At 43.9% G+C, this 18,849-nt stretch overlaps 1 protein-coding gene and 1 long non-coding RNA gene across 2 annotated transcripts in view; one reads left to right on the top strand and one right to left on the bottom strand.

The window, feature by feature from the left end:
* FSTL4 (follistatin like 4) overlaps positions 1-18,849 on the bottom strand; it is an 865,477-nt gene that overhangs the window by 493,105 nt on the left and 353,523 nt on the right. Inside the window, 1 exon segment of the mRNA XM_048861817.2 lies at positions 4,009-4,058. Within this exon segment, the coding sequence (XP_048717774.2) occupies positions 4,009-4,058 (50 nt within the window).
* LOC125641626 (uncharacterized) lies at positions 2,859-12,431 on the top strand. Its single transcript, XR_007358104.2, has 4 exons — positions 2,859-4,511; positions 6,224-6,331; positions 11,436-11,551; positions 12,183-12,431. It is a non-coding gene; the product is annotated as an uncharacterized LOC125641626 (long non-coding RNA).

The following is an 18,849-nucleotide window of genomic DNA, read 5'->3' as shown; positions in this document are numbered from 1 at the left end:
TTAAACAACAGCGGAATACTTTGTTGAGAGCTGTTTTGATCGCTGTCTAAAGCTCATTCTTGCAAGGTACTACATGCTACTGGAAAGATTCTGAAAACCTCAAGTCCTGCTGACATCAACTGGAGTGAAGGACATTCAAGAGTCCCTCAGAACCTTGCAGGACTGGACCTTCTGTTTGCATCTTCAACTGTTGCATCACCTCTGATGTGATCTTTCCACAAGGTTTAGTCCCTTGGTTTGTTTTGTGGTTATCTACAATATCACTTCATTACCCCCACAGGACTGACTAGTTAAATGTCAATAATACTAGAAAGCTGTTTGCACAATCCATAAATAAGACTTTTAAAAGGGTGAAGTGGGAGAGGAGTCAGATATTTTATATATTTCAGCACTCTTCAATGTCAGTTGCAGGGTAAGTGGTGGTAAATCATGAATGCAATGATCACAGGTTCAAGGTCATCCTCAGCTGAAGAAGTGATGTGCAATTCTACTATTATTTTGGGTGGGAAAGTAGCCCCTTTTCTGAACACACAATCCCTCTTCTCTTTGTATGCTGCATTACACAGATGTTGACCTTGGTTAAGGGCAACAGCAATAGACTATGGCCCAAGGTTTAAGAAAGTTCCTGAGAGTCAACTTCTAGCAGTATTGATTCTCATTGACTAGCTGTGTTGGTTCAACACATCTTTTTAGTTGGGTGACCACATTTGATCCAATAAATTATTTTTTAATTTTTTAAAATATCTAAACTTTTAACCAAAAGCCCTCTCACTCTGGTTGGTTTCTCTACCACAGCGGTTCTCAAATTTTTGTACTGGTGACCCCTTTCACATAGCAGCCTCTGAGTGCAACCCCCCTTATAAATCAAAAAACACTTATAATATATTTAACACAATTATAAATGCTAGAGGCAAAGCAGGGTGGAGGATGACAGCTTGAGACCCACCCTGTAATAACCTCGTGACCCCCTGACAGGTTCTGACCCCCAGCTCTACCATTTATCAATTTAACTATCTATAAAAATTCACTCACTGTCACACAGAGAGCTTGAAAGAGCTAAATCTGAGTATGTTCAACTTTAACCACACACACACACAGACTAGCAGGTAGGTACTGTCTTCTTCACCCTAGTTCCCCCTCCCCCCCTTTTTCCCCTATTACCCCCCATTTACATTTTCAAACTGTATGCTTTTCAGGGCAGAGACGGGGGTCTTACTCTATGTTTGGAAAACACCAACCACATTTTGGATGTTACCATGATCTAAATAACCCAGACCTATAGGAAAAAAACAAAGTTTGTAAATACACACACAGGCAAATTACACACACACACACCCATCCATTCCCAGTACTAATGACATTTATGTAAGGGGAAAACTTGATTTGAATGCATGTCTCCGCGTTCATCTTCCTAGCTTCTCTGAAGATGATCATTAACGTCCCCTTTAGTCTGGCAGGAAGCAGTGTCTCTTTCGAGCTATGGGGCAATTTCCCATCTACACGACGCTGTGATGACGGTTTTCTACCCTTAAATGTGCGGTGTGATACAGCTCCCTTTGCAGTTAGGAGCGGAATCCCGTGTAGCAAACGCGGAGTTGCGGGGAGCGGCGGGGAGAGACTGGGTTGTCACAAATTCTTCACCTGGCACGGGTGGATTTTGGTAATTTCCAAGTTGTCGTGGGGTTTTTGTAAATTGTTAGATTATTTATTTAAAGAACCATTTTGTTACAACGGTAAAAGGCAGAACAGCCACCGAGGCGACACCTAGGGGCCACAGACCGGGAACAGACGCAGCTGCAGCTTCAAGGGGCAATGTCAGGACCACAGCCCGGGGACAGCTCCTGTTCTCCAGCGAAGCCCAAAGGGCGGCTGTGTTCTCTTCAGCCCCCCGGTCCCGCACACCACCCGATCTAAGAGGCGCCGGGAGAGATCTATGGTTCAGCTATTTCGCACATGATTTTCTGCCGGGAATGGAACAAGCTCACTCCCCCATTTTCCGTTTCCAAATATATACACACAGTCTTCCTGGATTCTCGCTCAGCAAATAAGAGGTTTAAAAAAAAAAAAAAAAAAAAAGAACCCGAGCCCTGTGAAGTTTCTCATATTTCTTTTGCGCTGCAGCCTGAATGAGAACGACCCAGGAGCCCCTGCCCCCAGGCCTCCCCCGCATGCCAAATTTGGAGACACGATCCTAAAGAATCATCAGACAAACGCTAAAGGGTTATCCCCGCCCTCCCCCAAGCCTGATCTCATCTAATAACCAAGGAGAGAATGGGCAGCTTTAAAGCTGCATTTTTAAGCGAGCGTTGTGGCCTTTTAATAATAGGAGAAATATTTTCAAACTAATTAAACTCCCCCCCCCACACACACACACACACACGTGTAAATACACTTTCAGAAGCCCCGGGGAAGAATTCTCTCAGACGTCAACCTTCTCCACAGTTCGGTGCTGTGGAAATTCAGCCTCCCTCTGGCTTCCCATTTCCCCCTTATTAAGCTAACTCCTTGCCTTAAAGTACTGCTGATTATCTCAAAAGCAAAACAGCGTCTGAAACCGAATCCACTGCCAACAAGGGGGGGAGGGGGGAAAGGGAGGTTGGTGCGGACGGGAAGGGGAGCACAAACAACAGAAAGGAAAAAAAAAATCCCACCCTCCCATAATTTCAGGAGTCCATTGACAAGTAACTCAAGAAAGACCGGGTTAGAGGGCACGGAGTTAGCCGTGTGTGCGGACGTGGGCAGGAGGCTGGGTTGTGATGGGGCGCGGGGGAGGGGGAGAACCTGGACGTGCGTGACCAAGGTTTCCTAGCTCCGTTACCAGCCCCCAGAAGGAAAAGGCCAGGCTGCCAGGCGAGCTCTCGGGGCTGGGAACTCGCTGCTGGAGAACGCACGGCCACCCGCGGAAATGCGGCTGGCTTGAAGGGTGTCTCCGGACCGCCGCTTGTTATAACTACTGCGTAGAGATGCGTTCAGTGGGGAAACCGACCCAGGCAGCTCGATTAGCCTGCGGCCAGAGGATCCCACGATCCCTTTTGCAGCGCTCCACAAAGGGCAAGGCAACCGGGCCGCCGCCTGGTCCGTCCCCTGCTCCCGGGGGCCCTGTCAAAAACTCTCGCTGCTACACCCCGGTTTCCATCAGGGCCATCTGAGAAGATGAAGAGGGTGAGCCCAGCGCTAGCCAGGGAGCGAGTGAGGAAAGCGAGAAGGGGAAAGAGCAATTCCACAGCAGGAGCGGGAGCGGTTCTCTAGGATATGGTTAGAACCAGCTCTTTTTTGGGGGGGGTGGGGGGCTGGCGGTTTTTGGCGGCCCCCTTGCATCGGAGGCTCAACCCCTGTTTCCTGCTCCACGCAGCTTTGCTGCCTCTGCAGTTGCTTGTAACACATTCAAACTTGTAAACACGAGCAGGAGCAAGGGCAGACCCATAGGAAGATGTAGGAGAAGCAGCTTTTGCAAAAATGAACTGTCAGATGCAGTAGCGGCTGCTCATCCCCGTCTCCCCGTCCCAGCCTCTGGTGCTCATTCGCCTAAGCCCTGAGAGCGTACGATGCCCATCGGGAAATGCTCCCCGGGAAACCGGAGAGAGATGGCAAGCCTGGGATCGCATCCCACCGCCTCCAGAGACTGCCCTGGGCTGCGGGGTCCCGGGTCCAGTGCACCGGGGTTAAAGTATTGCACCTCCAAAGCTGCTCCTCCTTCCCCCTACTGCCTCCCCCGCGCTGCATTCCGGGGCAGAAATTGCTCCGTGCAACCAAGGCTACCATCCGCCAAGTTAATGTTGCAAACTCTGTCAGTCATCGTTAGGGACTCTGAATTACCACCACCACAGAGCTCAGCAAGCCCTCTGCGAGCCTACCTGTGGCCGGACACTGGGAGGAACAGGAGATCGCTTTAAAACCCCACAACACTGACACATTAACCTTACTGGGGGCGGGGGTATACTGCCCATGCATAACCCTCCCTTACCCCCACACCCCCATGGAATCAGAGGCTTCTAGCATGTTACTTACCGGTAGGATTCCCGTGGCAGAGACTGAGCACAGTTTAAAGCCTGTGGCAGCTGGAAGAAGAAGAAGAAGAAAAGGATGTCAGAGTTTTGGTGTGTTTGTTTTTTTTTTAAAAAAAAAAATCTCCTTATGGGGAAAAAGGATACAGAAGTCTGCAGGAGCGTTTGTGGGGGAGAGGGAAGGAAATCATGAAAGGCTGGAGCCTGAAGGAGGAAAAACCAAGGGAGATTAAACAAAAGACCGGAAAAAATATTTATATATATATAAAAAAAAAATCACAACACAAGCTTGGCGCTGGTGTCGGTCGCAATCCAGGAGCTAGGAGGTGTAAATGCTGAATCCTGCCCTATTTCTGCTGCTTGGACCAGAGCTGCCTGACGTCACCCAGTCATTTGCATATTCCACCCAATAGCGGACACCTGTGTGGGCTCAGCAGCGGGGCTGGGAGCCGGGGCGGAGGGAGTCCCGCAGCAGCCAGGCGGGCGCTCCCTCTCCAGGAGAGCCAGGTAGGACGGGGGAAGGGAGAGGGGTCAGAGCCAGACGGAGGATCCATCAGCAGGACTTCCTGAGCAGAATGCTGAGTGACCATCCGTTTTTGTGCAGGGCTGGGTAAAGACAGAGCCAGCCCCATATCCAGTGTGACTAGAGGGCAGGACTAGGAACCAGGTGCTTCTTACTAGCTCCAGTTCACTTTGTGACCTTGACCCAGGTGCTGCGCCCCGTTGTGCCTCAGTTTCCCTACCTGTACAATGGGGATGATACCACCCTCCTCGGGGTATAGCCAGGCTTAATTCATTATTGTTTCTAACCCACGTTGGCCGATAGAAAGTGCTTTTAATAACCTTCTCCTCTTCAGTAGCATTTGTCACTTTGCCTTTCAGTTCCACCTCCTATCAACTGGAAAGTCATAGTATTCAGACTAGTGTATTGACAGCAGGCACGATTTTCCATTGCCCTGCATCTTGTGGCCATTTACATCAGGGCCAAATGCTTGTAAAAGAGCTACTGAAATCAGAATACAGCATGTCACACCCACTTTGCTCTGGTGTAAATGACTGCACGACGTGCAGAGTAACTGTGAATCAGGCCGATTGAGACCACAAGAGGAGACTTTATCTTTAGCTTTCATATCTGAAGCGATCACTCAAGACAATAGATCCAGGGTGAGCAGAGGTTAGCTCCCAGGCTCTGAGTCGCTGCTCTCAAACTCAGCTGATCAGTAGGGGACTCTCTGGCCTTTGAATGACTCAGCCAGAGTAATAAGGATTGCTGTAAGGGCTTACCATGGCAGACAAGAAGCAGGACTCAAGTAAATAAATGCTGAGGGAAGAAATGCATGACAAGACTGAAACTTTTGTCTTATCTGCAGCTGATGCCCCTGCTGCTGAACTTCAGTTTTCAAATCTTATTTAAGTGATGGGGCAACCCCCCAAGGGATGGAGGTGATGCGAGGTTGTTATTAGGCTCCACATAGTTTAGAATCACACTGGCTGTGGCTGCTGAATGTGGAGCCATTATTCCTCTCTATCCAGAAAGGTGCCCAAGCAAGTCCCCATCGATACTGCTGCAGACTAAACAACAAAAGCCAGGGTTTAAAATCTCCAAGAGGAGCTGGAATATGGGCTTGGTGGGATTATGAAGACCAGCAGCTGCGCTGCTTAATGAAGACTGGGACTCCCTGACAGAAGCCTGAAGGAACAGCTCTAAAGAAATTCCTAAAGAAAAAAATAGACGTATGAGCAAAAAGAAAAAGCATGCCTGGTGAAAAATCCTCTGAGAAATGGGTTACTCCTAAAGTAGTTTGAAATAGTCACCCCCAAATTAAACACACCGTGACCTTATCCTTCGTCAGGTTTGAAAAGCAGCTGTAAAAATGTGGCACTCTTTACCGGTTTTGCAGCAGCAAAAGCGGAGTTTGGGCACCATTACGATTATTGGGATGGGAATGAAAGTTCTGAGGCATTTTCATCCCAAGAACGTTCAGACTTGGGCTGGACTGTTGCATTTTGACACAAGCATTGAAGTCACATGGTATTTCTTGGGGATCCTTCACTGAATGACGCTACTTCATGCGCTCAGCAGAAACTATTTTAAACTGTTCCCGGAGGCATGAGAAGGAAGGGGAAGTGTTACACCTCCAAATGTCAACAGATGGGGAGAGAAGTCAAGTGGCCTATCTTCCTCAAGTTAACTCCAGATACTATTGATACTATTACAGGGCTCGGAAGAGGATTGGTTGGTCATGGAGGTTCTGAGGGGCCTGATGTGAAGACTCTATAGAAATGGACCAGAGATACAAAGTATAGATCAGCTTCAAAGTTCACAGGTATTCAGGTTTCTATATCTTCTCCAAGCCAGGCTGACCTTTTCAGTATGCATGTAACTTAATATGAAAATCTTGGTTTCTCAAACCTTGAACTAATTCTTTCTTGAACCTCGGACACATTACCCCACCATTGCATGCATCCAAATAGTCTTCCATTCTCTTCTCTACAACTCATTTGATTCAAAAGAAAAACAGTAAATACACAAGTTTTGGGATTGATCAAAATTGTTCTGTTTGAACGGTCTAAAATTGGATTTAACTAAACAAAATTTCAAAAAAAGTATCTGCTTTTTACAGAAAATGTTGATGTTGAAAAATTGAATGCCCCCAAAACAATTTTTCAGCTGAAAATAAAAATAGTGTTATTCTGAAATGTCACCACAGTGCCTCATGGGAGTTGTTCAGGCATCTCATGCTCCCATTCTCCTCAGCTATACTTCGTCTCCCTTGATACACTAGAGCCATGCAATTCAATGATGGGCCACCTCCTCTCATCAAGAAGGGAAACCCTGGTGCATCATCTAGGATTTAATCTGACCGGGGGCCATGCTAATAGAATAGAATGTGAGCAAGAGGAACCTGAACTATAACTCCCATGATGCACTGTACCAACATTTCAGAGTCAAAATACTTCCAGATTTGAGTTTTAGGTGAGAAACTGAACCCTGGAGGGAGCCTTCTGTGGGGTCAGAAGTTGTGAATGGTGGAGGGGCTGGTATAGGAATTGGGCAGACCTGGGACAGGAAGTCAGTGCTCAAAAGCTGGGAAATTGATGGCACCCCTCGGCAGAGTTTACTAGGAGACTGGCAACACAGAGAGGACCTTTTCACAGAGCCCCCATCAAACAACTGTCCTGGGGAGCTGTCGGGGAATTTGGGAAAGTCATATGGATAATCCGACCATGGCTTCTTGCAGCTCCATCAGTATCTGTGGGTTTTGGCACGCAACTACTGTTCATTGCATAGGTGGGAACACACTGTCCACTAACATGCAATAGAATGAAGGTAAATTCTGTTGGGGGACTGCTTTCTGCATCCACAGATATTTCAATGGGATGGGACTGTATTTACATAACAGCAATGTGCCAAGGGGAGCAAAAAGTGCCATGAAGGATATGGATGCCCTTCCACATTAGCAATAGTGAGTGCACCAAGTGCAGCTTTCCAGGGAAAAGCAGAGACATTAACACAATGCTGCACAATATTCATGCACCGACTCTAATGTCCTTTTAAAAACACACACAAATATAAATTGACTCACACCAAATTCACTCATGAACCACTGAAAATAATCAGGACCATACAATTTCCTACCATCCAGAAAGCTACATACCCCAGAAAAAGACCAATATTTTTAGACTTAACTCCATATTTAGGCACATAAATGTGTGGCCCTCTTTTCAAAGGCACTGAGCACCCTCAATTCCTATATTTTCATGGCAGACCAGGGTTCTAGGCATCTCTGAACATTTTACACTAAGTATTTTGTACCTTTCTGTATTTATATTTTGCCACCTTTTTAAAATAAAATTTTAATAATTTTTTTAAAAAAATTAAACTACTGTCTAACACTCTTCTCTGTCCCCCAGAAGCCCTCCTCTGATAACTTAATGAGCTGACATCTTCCCCTGCTTACCTTTATGCTATATAGGGAATAGAAAGTTTGTAGTTAAGCTACAGCAATTGGCATCTGTGTGACTGAGCTGTATGCTAAGATCTCCATTGGATAATGTGGCACTTTTTGAAGGGTGTGATCTGTAAAGCTCTGATGTGCCACAAGATACTCTTTACTGGTTCACACAGCTTACATGTGTGGGCAACGAAAATGACTTTCAGAGATGGGGTGGGAGAAATAAACCACTATCACCGTTGGTGATGAAGAATGGATATATTCTTAATATTTAGGGATGGATGAGTTTGAAGCAATTCAGTGCAGCAACTATCTTTAACTGGGAATGAAAGGGACCAAAACATTTTTATTAAAGAAGAAAATGGTGATTGTAGGAAGCAGAAAAGAAAAACGGATTATTTTAGGTCAGACACAGGGAATGGGGAGTTTCCTGATGCAGAGAAAAAGAAGCAAGACACCGCAGTTCCTTGTCAGACAAGGACTGGACAGTGATCTCTAATGCTGACCTGAAACCAGCTCATTTGAAGATGAGAAAATTATTTTCTTCAGGCTCAAAGTGTGTTGGAAACTAAAAAGCCAAAGGAAAGTTCTTTGGAAACTCGGAAGATGAAACAGCGAAGTAGTATAGCTCGTGCTCTATAAAATAAATATGAGTAAATACAGTGAGAGTAAGAAGAGGGAAAGACAGATTAGTCATGGAGGAAGCCACAGAAGTTCAGGCTTTATCTACATTCACTTAAAACTGAATACATTTGTATGTTTTAAAAAAGAAGGCTCCGAAACCAATTTCCATCTCCCAGGCTTCAGATCCTTGCACTGCAATTTAGGATCATATTTTTAAATATAGCAGGCCTGAATCTCATTTACACTAAGGCCTCTTTACGCTACACTGGAAGTGCTCCTAAATAAGAGGGGAGGGGGAAGAGATAAGATTATCTTATTTGAAAATTTAGGTTTAAAGTATAGCAAGTCATTTCCTTTAGTATTCAAAATCCTATGGTGGAGGTAATTTGAACCCAGGTCTGTTACGGAACAATTTATTTGCTATACTACCAGGAAGCTGGAAGTGTAACATGACAGAGGGATTTATGATGGTAGAACCAAGAGCCTGAATCAATACTGATTAAAAGGAGAGACACAGAACTAAATTCAAACAAAACTAGACATGTATTAAACAAATACAAATGTGACAAGAGACATGATTCAATTATTAGGAGTCCGTCTTTTAATTTCTTATTAAGATGACAGCATCTCTCTTTGCCCACATACATTTAGTTAAGCTTTTTTGCTTTGACAGTGCATGAAATTATCCATGCTAACTCTGTATCTCTTACTTGTAAGTCAACTTGAAATTTGTCATCTTTTCATTATCCTCTTGGTCAAAAACTAATAGGAAGGAACAAGCTTAATAGCAGCTTCAAACCTCTAGGGATTATGTCAGTCTTGTGTACACATGTCAGTACAATTAGCATTGATCGTCACTTAATCCTGTAGCCACTGACACACAAGCTCACACACTTAGGGCCAGGTCCTGGGGTGCTACTGAAATCCACAGAGCACTGGTCAGTGGGTGCTATGCAAAGGTGGTTTAAAGCTAATATTTGTGCTCTTCTGACCAAGTCACTACTCTGAGCAGGGCCAGTTTCCCAACTTCAATCAGAATGCAACAGTTAGATGTAGCCAAAATACAGCCCAAGACAGAAGTGGCATAAAGACATTCTGGCCGCACCCTCCCAGTTATGCTGGCAGCAAAGAGTATGGGTAATATATAAGCCCTTACATTAGCTACACCACTGCTGCTGACACTGGAATGATCCTCCCTCAGCTGGTTAAAGTGGCTTCAGAGTAGCCACAGTGTATCAGGAAATCTCACCCAATATTTCATTGCCACATGTTAGTAAATTATCACACATTTGATGAAGATACTATGCCACTGCATTCCAGTTACTTTGAATGACCTGGCTGTGCTATACTGTCTAACAGCAATTACAATGCTTCATTCTTGCTTTGATAGCTGTAAGCCCCCCAAAAAAGGTAACAGATGTTTTATACCAAAGAAAATACTAAATGTAGAAACAGTGGCTTGATTCATTTCACAGCTGTAGTCTTTTTTGATTTGTTTGTAATTTTCTACACTACTGCTTCCAATTTGATACTGTCTGGACCTTGGATGACAATAAGAATGGGATAACAGATGATGAGCTCAAAATACTGAACACAGTCACACTCACCCTACATGTACCTACAATCAATATGTCACTTTGAGGAAGAAACCGTCAGCCACTGGGCAAAGTTTGGAACATAAAATGTCACAGCACCCAAGCTATATTTCTTATGTACTTAGAAGCTGTCAGTACAGGTAGCTTGTTTCTGTGTAGGAGACACCGGACAATGGTTCATAATAAATAGTCTCAAATTAAAACCAATATGGAATATACATACATTTTTCAGCAACTCCCTCCACAACAAACATACACAGGGCCAAGGTCAATGCTCGTGTGAACACATGCTATTTTCATTGATTGGACTTGTGTCAAAAGGAGTGGCACCTGCTTCACTCAGGTCAGATTTGGCTCTAGATTTATGAACCAACTTCTTCCCCCAGACGCAGGGGAGAGACTGCTGTTGGAGTCAGTGGGAATTATGCATATACAGACAGGAAGATATTAGGCCTCTAAGTACTCAGAAAAATAAATTTGACTACGTAGTTTTCTGAACTCAGTTGCTTTCATAATTAAAGCTAACTCAGACAAGAATTCAGTGCATACACACAAGCTCATAGAATATCACGTTTGGAAGGGACCTCAAGAGGTCATCTAGTCCAACCCCCTGCTCAAAGCAGGACCAATCCCCAACTAAATCATCCCAGTCAGGGCTTTGTCAAGCCTGACCTTAAAAACCTCTAAGGATGGAGATTCCACCACCTCCCTTGGTAACCCATTCCAGTGCTTCAGCACCCTCCTGGTGAAAACATTTTCCTAATATCCAACCTAAACCTCCCCCACTGCAACTTGAGACCATTACTCCTCGTTCTGTCATCTGTTACCATTAAGAACAGTCTAGATCCATCCTCTTTGGAACCCCCTTTCAGGTACTTGAAAACAGCTATCAAATACCCGCATCCAACTCTTTCCCCTTGGTCTCATAAGAAAGTTAAACATCCAAGAACTTTCACATATTTTAAGCCAGATTGTTTATTATATATATTATAGTAATTTTCAGGAAGCCTAATCAAGGGTCAGGATTCCATTGTCTGTATCCCAAATGGTTAAAAGTCCAGAGGTCAGACAGGATGCAACAGACAAAGGTCTGCAAGTAGGTGAGAACACATAGTACTAAAATAGAGTTTAGTAGAAATAACAGAGGTCTCAACAGGCCGCTAGCATAACATATCTCAGTCAGCATGAATTCAAGCTCAAACAATATATGTGAGCAAGGATGAACGTGCTGTGTACTCTTTGTGTTGTCCCTACAGTGAGATGGCTGGAGGGAAGCCTGGAAGGATGTGAACATTCATGGAGGTCACAGCTCTTCAAGAAAAAAAAATATATGAAACAAGATCGAAATGAGGCTCTAGAGCTGCAGAAAAAGGTAAACCTTTACAAAGTAACAGTGAGGATAGAGTAACTTGACTCGCCGAGAGATCAAGTGATTTAGTGCAGGTCTTCGGCCATTTACAATTTTTAAAGGTGAAAGGTCCAATTTTTGTAATTCCTGAAAATTAAAGGGCCAGCCACTCTATCTTTGAAATGATAGTTTCTTTCCTGGAAGAGTTATCAGTCCATTACCAGCCAGCTGGAACCCATCCACACAAAAGTAATTGGCTATTGATATACACTAATGCTGAAAAGTTATTGTTTTTGTTCATTGCTACAGAAAGATGCCCTTTCTGTATAGCATTTAAAGTAATTATAAATGGTTATTGCAAAATAAATAAGGAAAGAGATGTTTCTCAGATGGATTAAGATCTATTCCTAAAATAGATTTTAAATCACAGAGCGATGTGACAAAAAGTCACTGGTATTGGATGTACTGTGCATACATGTCCATAGGACAGACCTCTTATACTGAACTTTCACTCTGTTTAGAAGTTAATTATAACTCCCTTATACAGAGTCTCCTCTGTATTAAAAGGCATGGAATGTAGGTCTTAATATCTTCCAGCAGATATTAAGTGTTACATTTGAAGGAGATCACTTTGTCCTCTTCTCTGAATGAATAGGAAGGGAGAAAAAGATACATCCTTGGCTCCCAGTCCTCGTGTCAGCTACCAGTGAGTACTGAAGAAGAGCGAAGCCAATTTTGCTACAACTGCTCTGTACTGGGACTAAAGCTTCCAGCACTCCCAGTGACTGCAGGGATGAAGAAAAGCTCTGCTACCACTCTCAGCAGAGGAAATTTTTGGTCAGTACTCCTCCTTTTCCAGTATTAAAAAATTAAATTAAATTAAAAAAAAACCCTTAAGCCTTCAGTTTTGTTTTGTTTTCTTCTCTACGGTAACAGGTTTCCTGTGCATATATGAATGTGTAAAAACTGGTTAATACGCAGTCCAACTTGCAAAGATAAGGGTTACAAGACCCTACGTGCAAACATGAATCTTTTAATGCATACAGACGCTGTTCTTATTTGAACACATGGGAAAGGTCATTATTTTTACTTATTGCCCCTAAGGAAGAAAAGAATTTACACTGAAACTTCACAAGCTGGTCCTTTGTGTTGCCATCACTGCACTCCAGCTCTCAAGGAGACTAGCCATTTCCCTGGGCCCCCCCATCCACAATTTTTTAAAGCTCTTGTGCACGCAGCCTGCATGCACATCTACACAACGTAGACCCCTGCCTTACAGATTTGCTCTCACAAATCCAGAGACTGATCCTGCAAGCTGCTGAGCATTTCCTGCAAGGTACAACGGGTCTGCAACTTCCCCTGGCTTCAGAGAGATTCTACAGTGACTAGCATGCCACAAACACCAAAGACAGATAGATGACACATTGCAGGATCACAGCTGTTCACAAGCCAGTCACTCGCTAAATATCACAGATGAGCAATGATGAATAGAACAGAGGACCTTTTGCTTCATAATGCTGCCCGCTACCCAATTGAGCTAAAGAGATTCTCTGCTATGAATAACTTCAAAGCTGATAGCTGCCTATGAGCAGCCACTAGACAGTACTGCTAAATAAATTCTTAAGCTGATCTGATTCCAACCAGCAGAGGGTGATGGGACACAAACACAACCTACAACAATAGGCAGGAAGAGAGAAAAGGACAACATTGGAGGAATGGAGTAAGTGGGAAAGAAGTTGATCATGATGTCAGAGCAACTTTATGGAGATTTTTTTTAAAGCCCTGATGTGAAGGGGAACACTCACAGCCAGTGCCGTCTGGTGGTCAGGTGGGCCAGCCTCCCAGGCATTCCACTTTCTCACTACTGCTCCACCCTGCCATGGTCTGTCCGCTCAGTGACTCAGTCCCCTTGCCAGGTCACATTTGCAAGTCCACCCATTTCAGGGTGTATATATAAAGGGTCCAATAATGAGGAAGTCTTCAGGATCAAGTGTGGCGTTCATGGCTTCCCCCTTTGGTCAGCACCCAATGGACTGGACCCTTGTATCTTCCGGGTCTTCCACCAATCAAGTTCCCTGCCAAGGGACAGGCTTTCACAGTTGTCCCCCTATAGGGACTGGTGGGGGAGTACAGGCCCACTCTCTCCACTAGGCTCCGAGCCAGAGCCCAGTGGTAGACAGCTTAGCCCGGCACACTGGAGTGCTGTGGTTAAATCACTTCCTACAAAGGCCCTCTCCTCCCACGAGGTTAAGTAAAGAACTGAACATAAAAGTAAAGACTTCAAGACTTATTGTTCCATAGACAAGTTACATTCAATGGATCAACTCCCAGTCCCACTGAAATCAGTAGTAAAGCTCCCCTTGAATTCAATGGAACCAAATCTTGGCCCAGCAGATTCATCTTCGGTATTACTTCATTTTCATATCTTAGACACCACATATGGTTTTTACAGACCCTTCACAATCTATGGTGTAGCAAAATAAAATTATTGGTATTTTCTGTTTCTTCCAGCAGCATTACTACCATACAAAGCAGCTTTGGTGGGGCTGTTTTAGTCTAAAATTAAAGGCAAATTTCATCTTCTACTTCTTCCTTAATAAACAGTACTGCCCTGCCACAATTATTGGAGTGGTATTGTTGTATAGCTCATCTAGGCAAGAAGGGGAATGGGTCAGGATGATGGCTATCTAGCCATATGCCAGGTGCTATATCCTGCCTTCATTCTGTGTGTGTTACTCACTGAAGTTAATGGAAGTGTCACATGAAATCTTATTGCAAAACATAGCTTCATATCATCCTATTACATGCAAACATGGAAAGAAAATCTATCACAGTGGATGGACAAGAATTAGAAGTCCTTTAAACTTACAGTATATTAACCTGGATAGGTTGACACTTGTTATTCTATACCAGAAATGAGACAAAAGAAAAGATTCAAGCTTTAGAGAGCCTTAGAATAAATACTATGATCCTTCTCTAATTAAAATCACATAAATACCTGCCAGCTGTGACATGTACAGTAGAAACATGGGCATAACCAAGCAAAAGCTAAATGTTGGTTTTAATCACGTGACTGCTGTGACATTACACCCCATATTCTTCATAGAAATATGGTATGAATATAGCCTAAGATATATTTTATACAAGATGGGTCTTGTACGGTATCATTGGAAAGGTTATGATTTACTGAATGTGATTATCCAATTTGTATAGCATGCATTATTTCTGTATCTGAAGTTAGGAATATTGACGATGTAACAATTACAACTGTGGTTATACTTGGAGATGCACAAGACAATATACCTTTGGGTCTGCACTCCAAGGGAGGTGGGCACCTGAGTGCTGGGGCACGTCCCTTCAGCTGAGTCTTCCCAGAGCTGATCTCAGTGTCGGTGTCTTTCTGCAGCTAGGTGTGGCCTTGCCAGTGTGCGCGTGCTAGAGGAGGCTTAAGAGCCTGGCTCAGCAAGATAGGATAAAGGGGGCCCAGGCCGGCGGAACAGGCGGGCTCAGGGGCTTCCCAGTAAAGAGGGGCAACCTGTCACAACTGCTTTCAGCCAATCATGAGCTAGTATTTTCCTCTTGTATGTAATATCATTGAAATCCAAGTGACTCAGCATTAAAACATCAGGACTACAGACCCCACACTATACACCTTTAGTGACATTAGATCCATACATAACTATTAATGCCAGTACTTATGTAATGCTTTTCCTCAGTAGAGCTCAAAGCACTTCACAAGGGAAGCAAACATCATTATCACCATTTGGGGAAACCAAGGCAAGGGGAGACCAAGTGACTTGCCGAAGGTCACTCAGACCCAGTAGGTCAGGGCCAGGGCCAGGAATAGAATCCAGATCTCCCAAAACCTAAGTCCAGTGGTTTAACCACTAGGCAGCACTGTCTTAAAGTAATTTTCTGAGAGGAAGTTAAAAATCAATTGGACATCGCATGTAGTATAAATTCAGTTACTTGATTGATAATCTAATGACTACTGTACCTTAATTAACACAGTTTTATCATTTAAGATGTGAATTCAGTTTCAGTTTTTATAACACCGCTGGAGATTTAGAATATGTAATACACACACACACACAGGTTTTAACGTGGAAAAACTGAGTTCTGTTTCTCATTCTGGCTTTTTTACTGTCACCTTCACTTATATCTACAGTTTCCAAGGTCACGCTCTCACAGACGTGGTTGATACTCTTACGGCAATTCCTTAGGCTACTGTCTTCCCAAGACTTCGACTCTCCTTACAGCTTTCCAGGTCAAACATTCTCACTGTCTATTTTTGCTTAGCCTGAGGTGCACAGATCAGACCTCTCATACGTTGCTGCTACTACAGCAGATTCCTCAAGTCAGTTTCTTCCACAGTTTAATGGTACTTTTTCCTCGGAGAATATTCCCCTTCCATGGATGCATTATGATATTGCCATTAGCTATATGATCACATACTATTTCTCAAATAGAGAAAGTCATGAGGAAGTCACCTAACTTAGCTGTATACTAATGCACAACATAGGCTTTTAGCTGTAGTTAGTGAGGATGACAACTTAGCTGGCCTATATATACTAGCAGATGTTCACTTTTGTTTCTATCCCAGGCCTGACCCAAGAATGTAGATATGCAAGTTATATTGTTGCCCTTTCTTCTGACACCAGTGTCATCCCTCTGCTGAGAGTTAGCAGATGACTGTGGTCTCTCAGGGGAGGAGAAATCAGTGACAGTGTCTGGGTATATTCAAAGACCACCTGAAATGAGGTGATCAAGGGGCAATCCCTTTTCCCAGAAATATCAGCCCAACACCAATGCTCAGTTCCCAGGAAGCAACTCTGTCTCAAGAATTGACTCTAGTCAGAGCCCAGAGACAGCAAACTCACCTGCAGCTCATGCATCTCCCTCTCTTCCCAAGCTACCTCTACACAATACATTGTATACCCCAAACTAACACAACCACAGCATGTCTTCCCAAGAGTCAAAGCTCTCTTGCATGTTAAGAAAAATGACTGGTAAGACTCTATGTAGCAGCTCCAGCAGGTGACACCAGCCATAATATATCCATTGAACCTGTTAGGACCTCAACATTTCGTGTACAATTTAGGGTGAATGTTTGGAGATGAAAGGACAGGAGTTTTCTTATTTTTTCATCTTACCTAGCTTACTCATCTTCACGAAGCCATCACTAACTCAGCATCATTCAAAGCGTTTAATACTTTGTTTCTTTCTTCTACAACAGCAGAAAGAAGTTGCGCTCTTTTTGGTTTAACACTTGTACCTTTAAGTGTCTGTGGCACGATAAACATCCCCATTGATAGTACAGAATAACTGTAGCACAGGGGCCAAAACTAACTAAGAGCAGATCAGAGATATACTCCCTAAGGATAGATTGTACAGCCCTTTCTCTTGCCTACAGTTCCATTGAATTAAATGGAATTGCGATGTGGGTGCTCACTATTTGTGTGTACGTGTTGTACAACTGGGTCCTGAGTAATCCATAGCCGTGAATTTCATTAACTTTGATGGGTAATTTATTTCTCAGTGTTGTCATGCAGTCCTTTAGAGACTAGCAGCCAATACTAGTCAAGGTAGATTGGCACTCTGAGATGTCATTTGGTACAGTGGACAGGAGTAATAGCTATTGCTCTTTTTACCTCAGATTACTTGGAGTAGAAAGTGGAGAGGTATAGCATGGACTACAGGTGCAGTTGATGCTGCCTTTGCCTCTCCAGTTTTTTATATATACTTAATGCACCTCATCATCATTTTTTCCCTCTACTTTTAAACTGGAGGGACCAGCCCAAGAGGGCTGCCAACTTCCTTTTCTCCCTTTGGCTTCGCAAAAAGAAAAGGAGGACTTGTGGCACCTTAGAGACTAACCAATTTATTTGAGCATGAGCTTTCGTGAGCTACAGCTCACTTCACACGGCTGTTACTCTGAAACCTCCCTTTGGCTTGTAATCCTACCACCTGGTTACCCACTCAGAACTTCACAGTTTCAATGTGTTCAGATTCAAGGATTTGGGTCAAACCCATAGTTAGTTTTCAGACAATATGCTTGTCTGAAAATTATATAAATAGAGGTCTCCTTATTTGCCTCCTCCATGACTCCTAAGGAGTATGCTGTAGGAACATCAAGCCAATAACACATAAGTAAGGCTAAGATTTTGTCATGGCTACTTTTAGTAAAAGTCATGGACAGGTCATGGGCAATAACCAAAAATTCACGGAAGCCCGTTACCTGTCCCTGACTTTTACTAAAAAGAGCCATGACAAAATGGGGAGGAAGGAGGGCCCAGCACCTGCAGCAACTGAGAGCTCTGGGGTCCCCCGCTGCCTGTCGGAGGGGGTCTCTCACCCATAGGGGAGAGGAATCTCCCCACCTCCCACAGCAGCTGGGAGCTGCATGGGGAGGAAGTGGGTGCCTGCAACAGCTGGATGCTGCCCCTGGGTGAAGCAGAAAATGGCACAGAGGTCTCTGGAAGTCACGGATTCGATGACCTCTGTGACATAATCGTAGCTTTACACGTAAAGCTTCACCCTCCATAAAGCTACACCCTGCAGATGTATCTTTCTGAATCAGACCTGTCTGGAAATTGTTTGAAAAGGAAATAGCTTCTTTCAAATTTCCTGATTGCTAGTAAGTGTGTAGCCAGAGCCAGCCTTAAGATATTTATGGCGTCAACAACAACGAAGGCCACAACTCCAGTTGGAAGTGGCACTCAGACTCTGAGGTTGGTTCTTCTTTGGTGGGCCTGCTGTCAGGGAGAGGGAACAGGTAATCAGTTTTTTCTTTACTAGTCCTGCTGCCATTGGTGGTTTGATACAGAAAACAAATCGCTGACACCCGTGCAGCTAGAGCGAGAACCCATGTTGGCCAGTGAATTGCACAGCCCTCCTAGAATAAAATGCCCCCAACAAGGATAGTTGGGGTTTAGGGCAGCCATGTGTAACATTTAGTTATACTTTTGTATTTGGACTCAAACAAAATCAAGTTTAAGGATAGTGGATAACTATTTGCTGTGCAGTATTGTAGTTCTTACAAGTTCTTGTTGTAGATTATATATTACAGTCCCGTAAATTCATTATGAACACTTCATGTAAGTGCTTAATTCATTGTCATCTATATAGCACCACAATCTTTTTCATCCCCTAAACTTACTAAAGAATACCAGATGTACAGGGTGGGGGGTGGGCACACCCACAACAGGACAAAGCTTTTCAGCCTACAATTATTACAGTAAAATGAAAACTGCGCCTTGCTACTCAGCAGGTCAAGTCAAGCCAAGCAATATTTTTTCAAATCAAGAGTACATATACACAGA

The sequence above is a fragment of the Caretta caretta genome, chromosome 8 (assembly GCF_965140235.1).
Source record: "Caretta caretta isolate rCarCar2 chromosome 8, rCarCar1.hap1, whole genome shotgun sequence".
Classification (NCBI taxonomy): domain Eukaryota; kingdom Metazoa; phylum Chordata; order Testudines; family Cheloniidae; genus Caretta; species Caretta caretta.
This window is presented reverse-complemented; position numbering and strand designations above follow the sequence as displayed.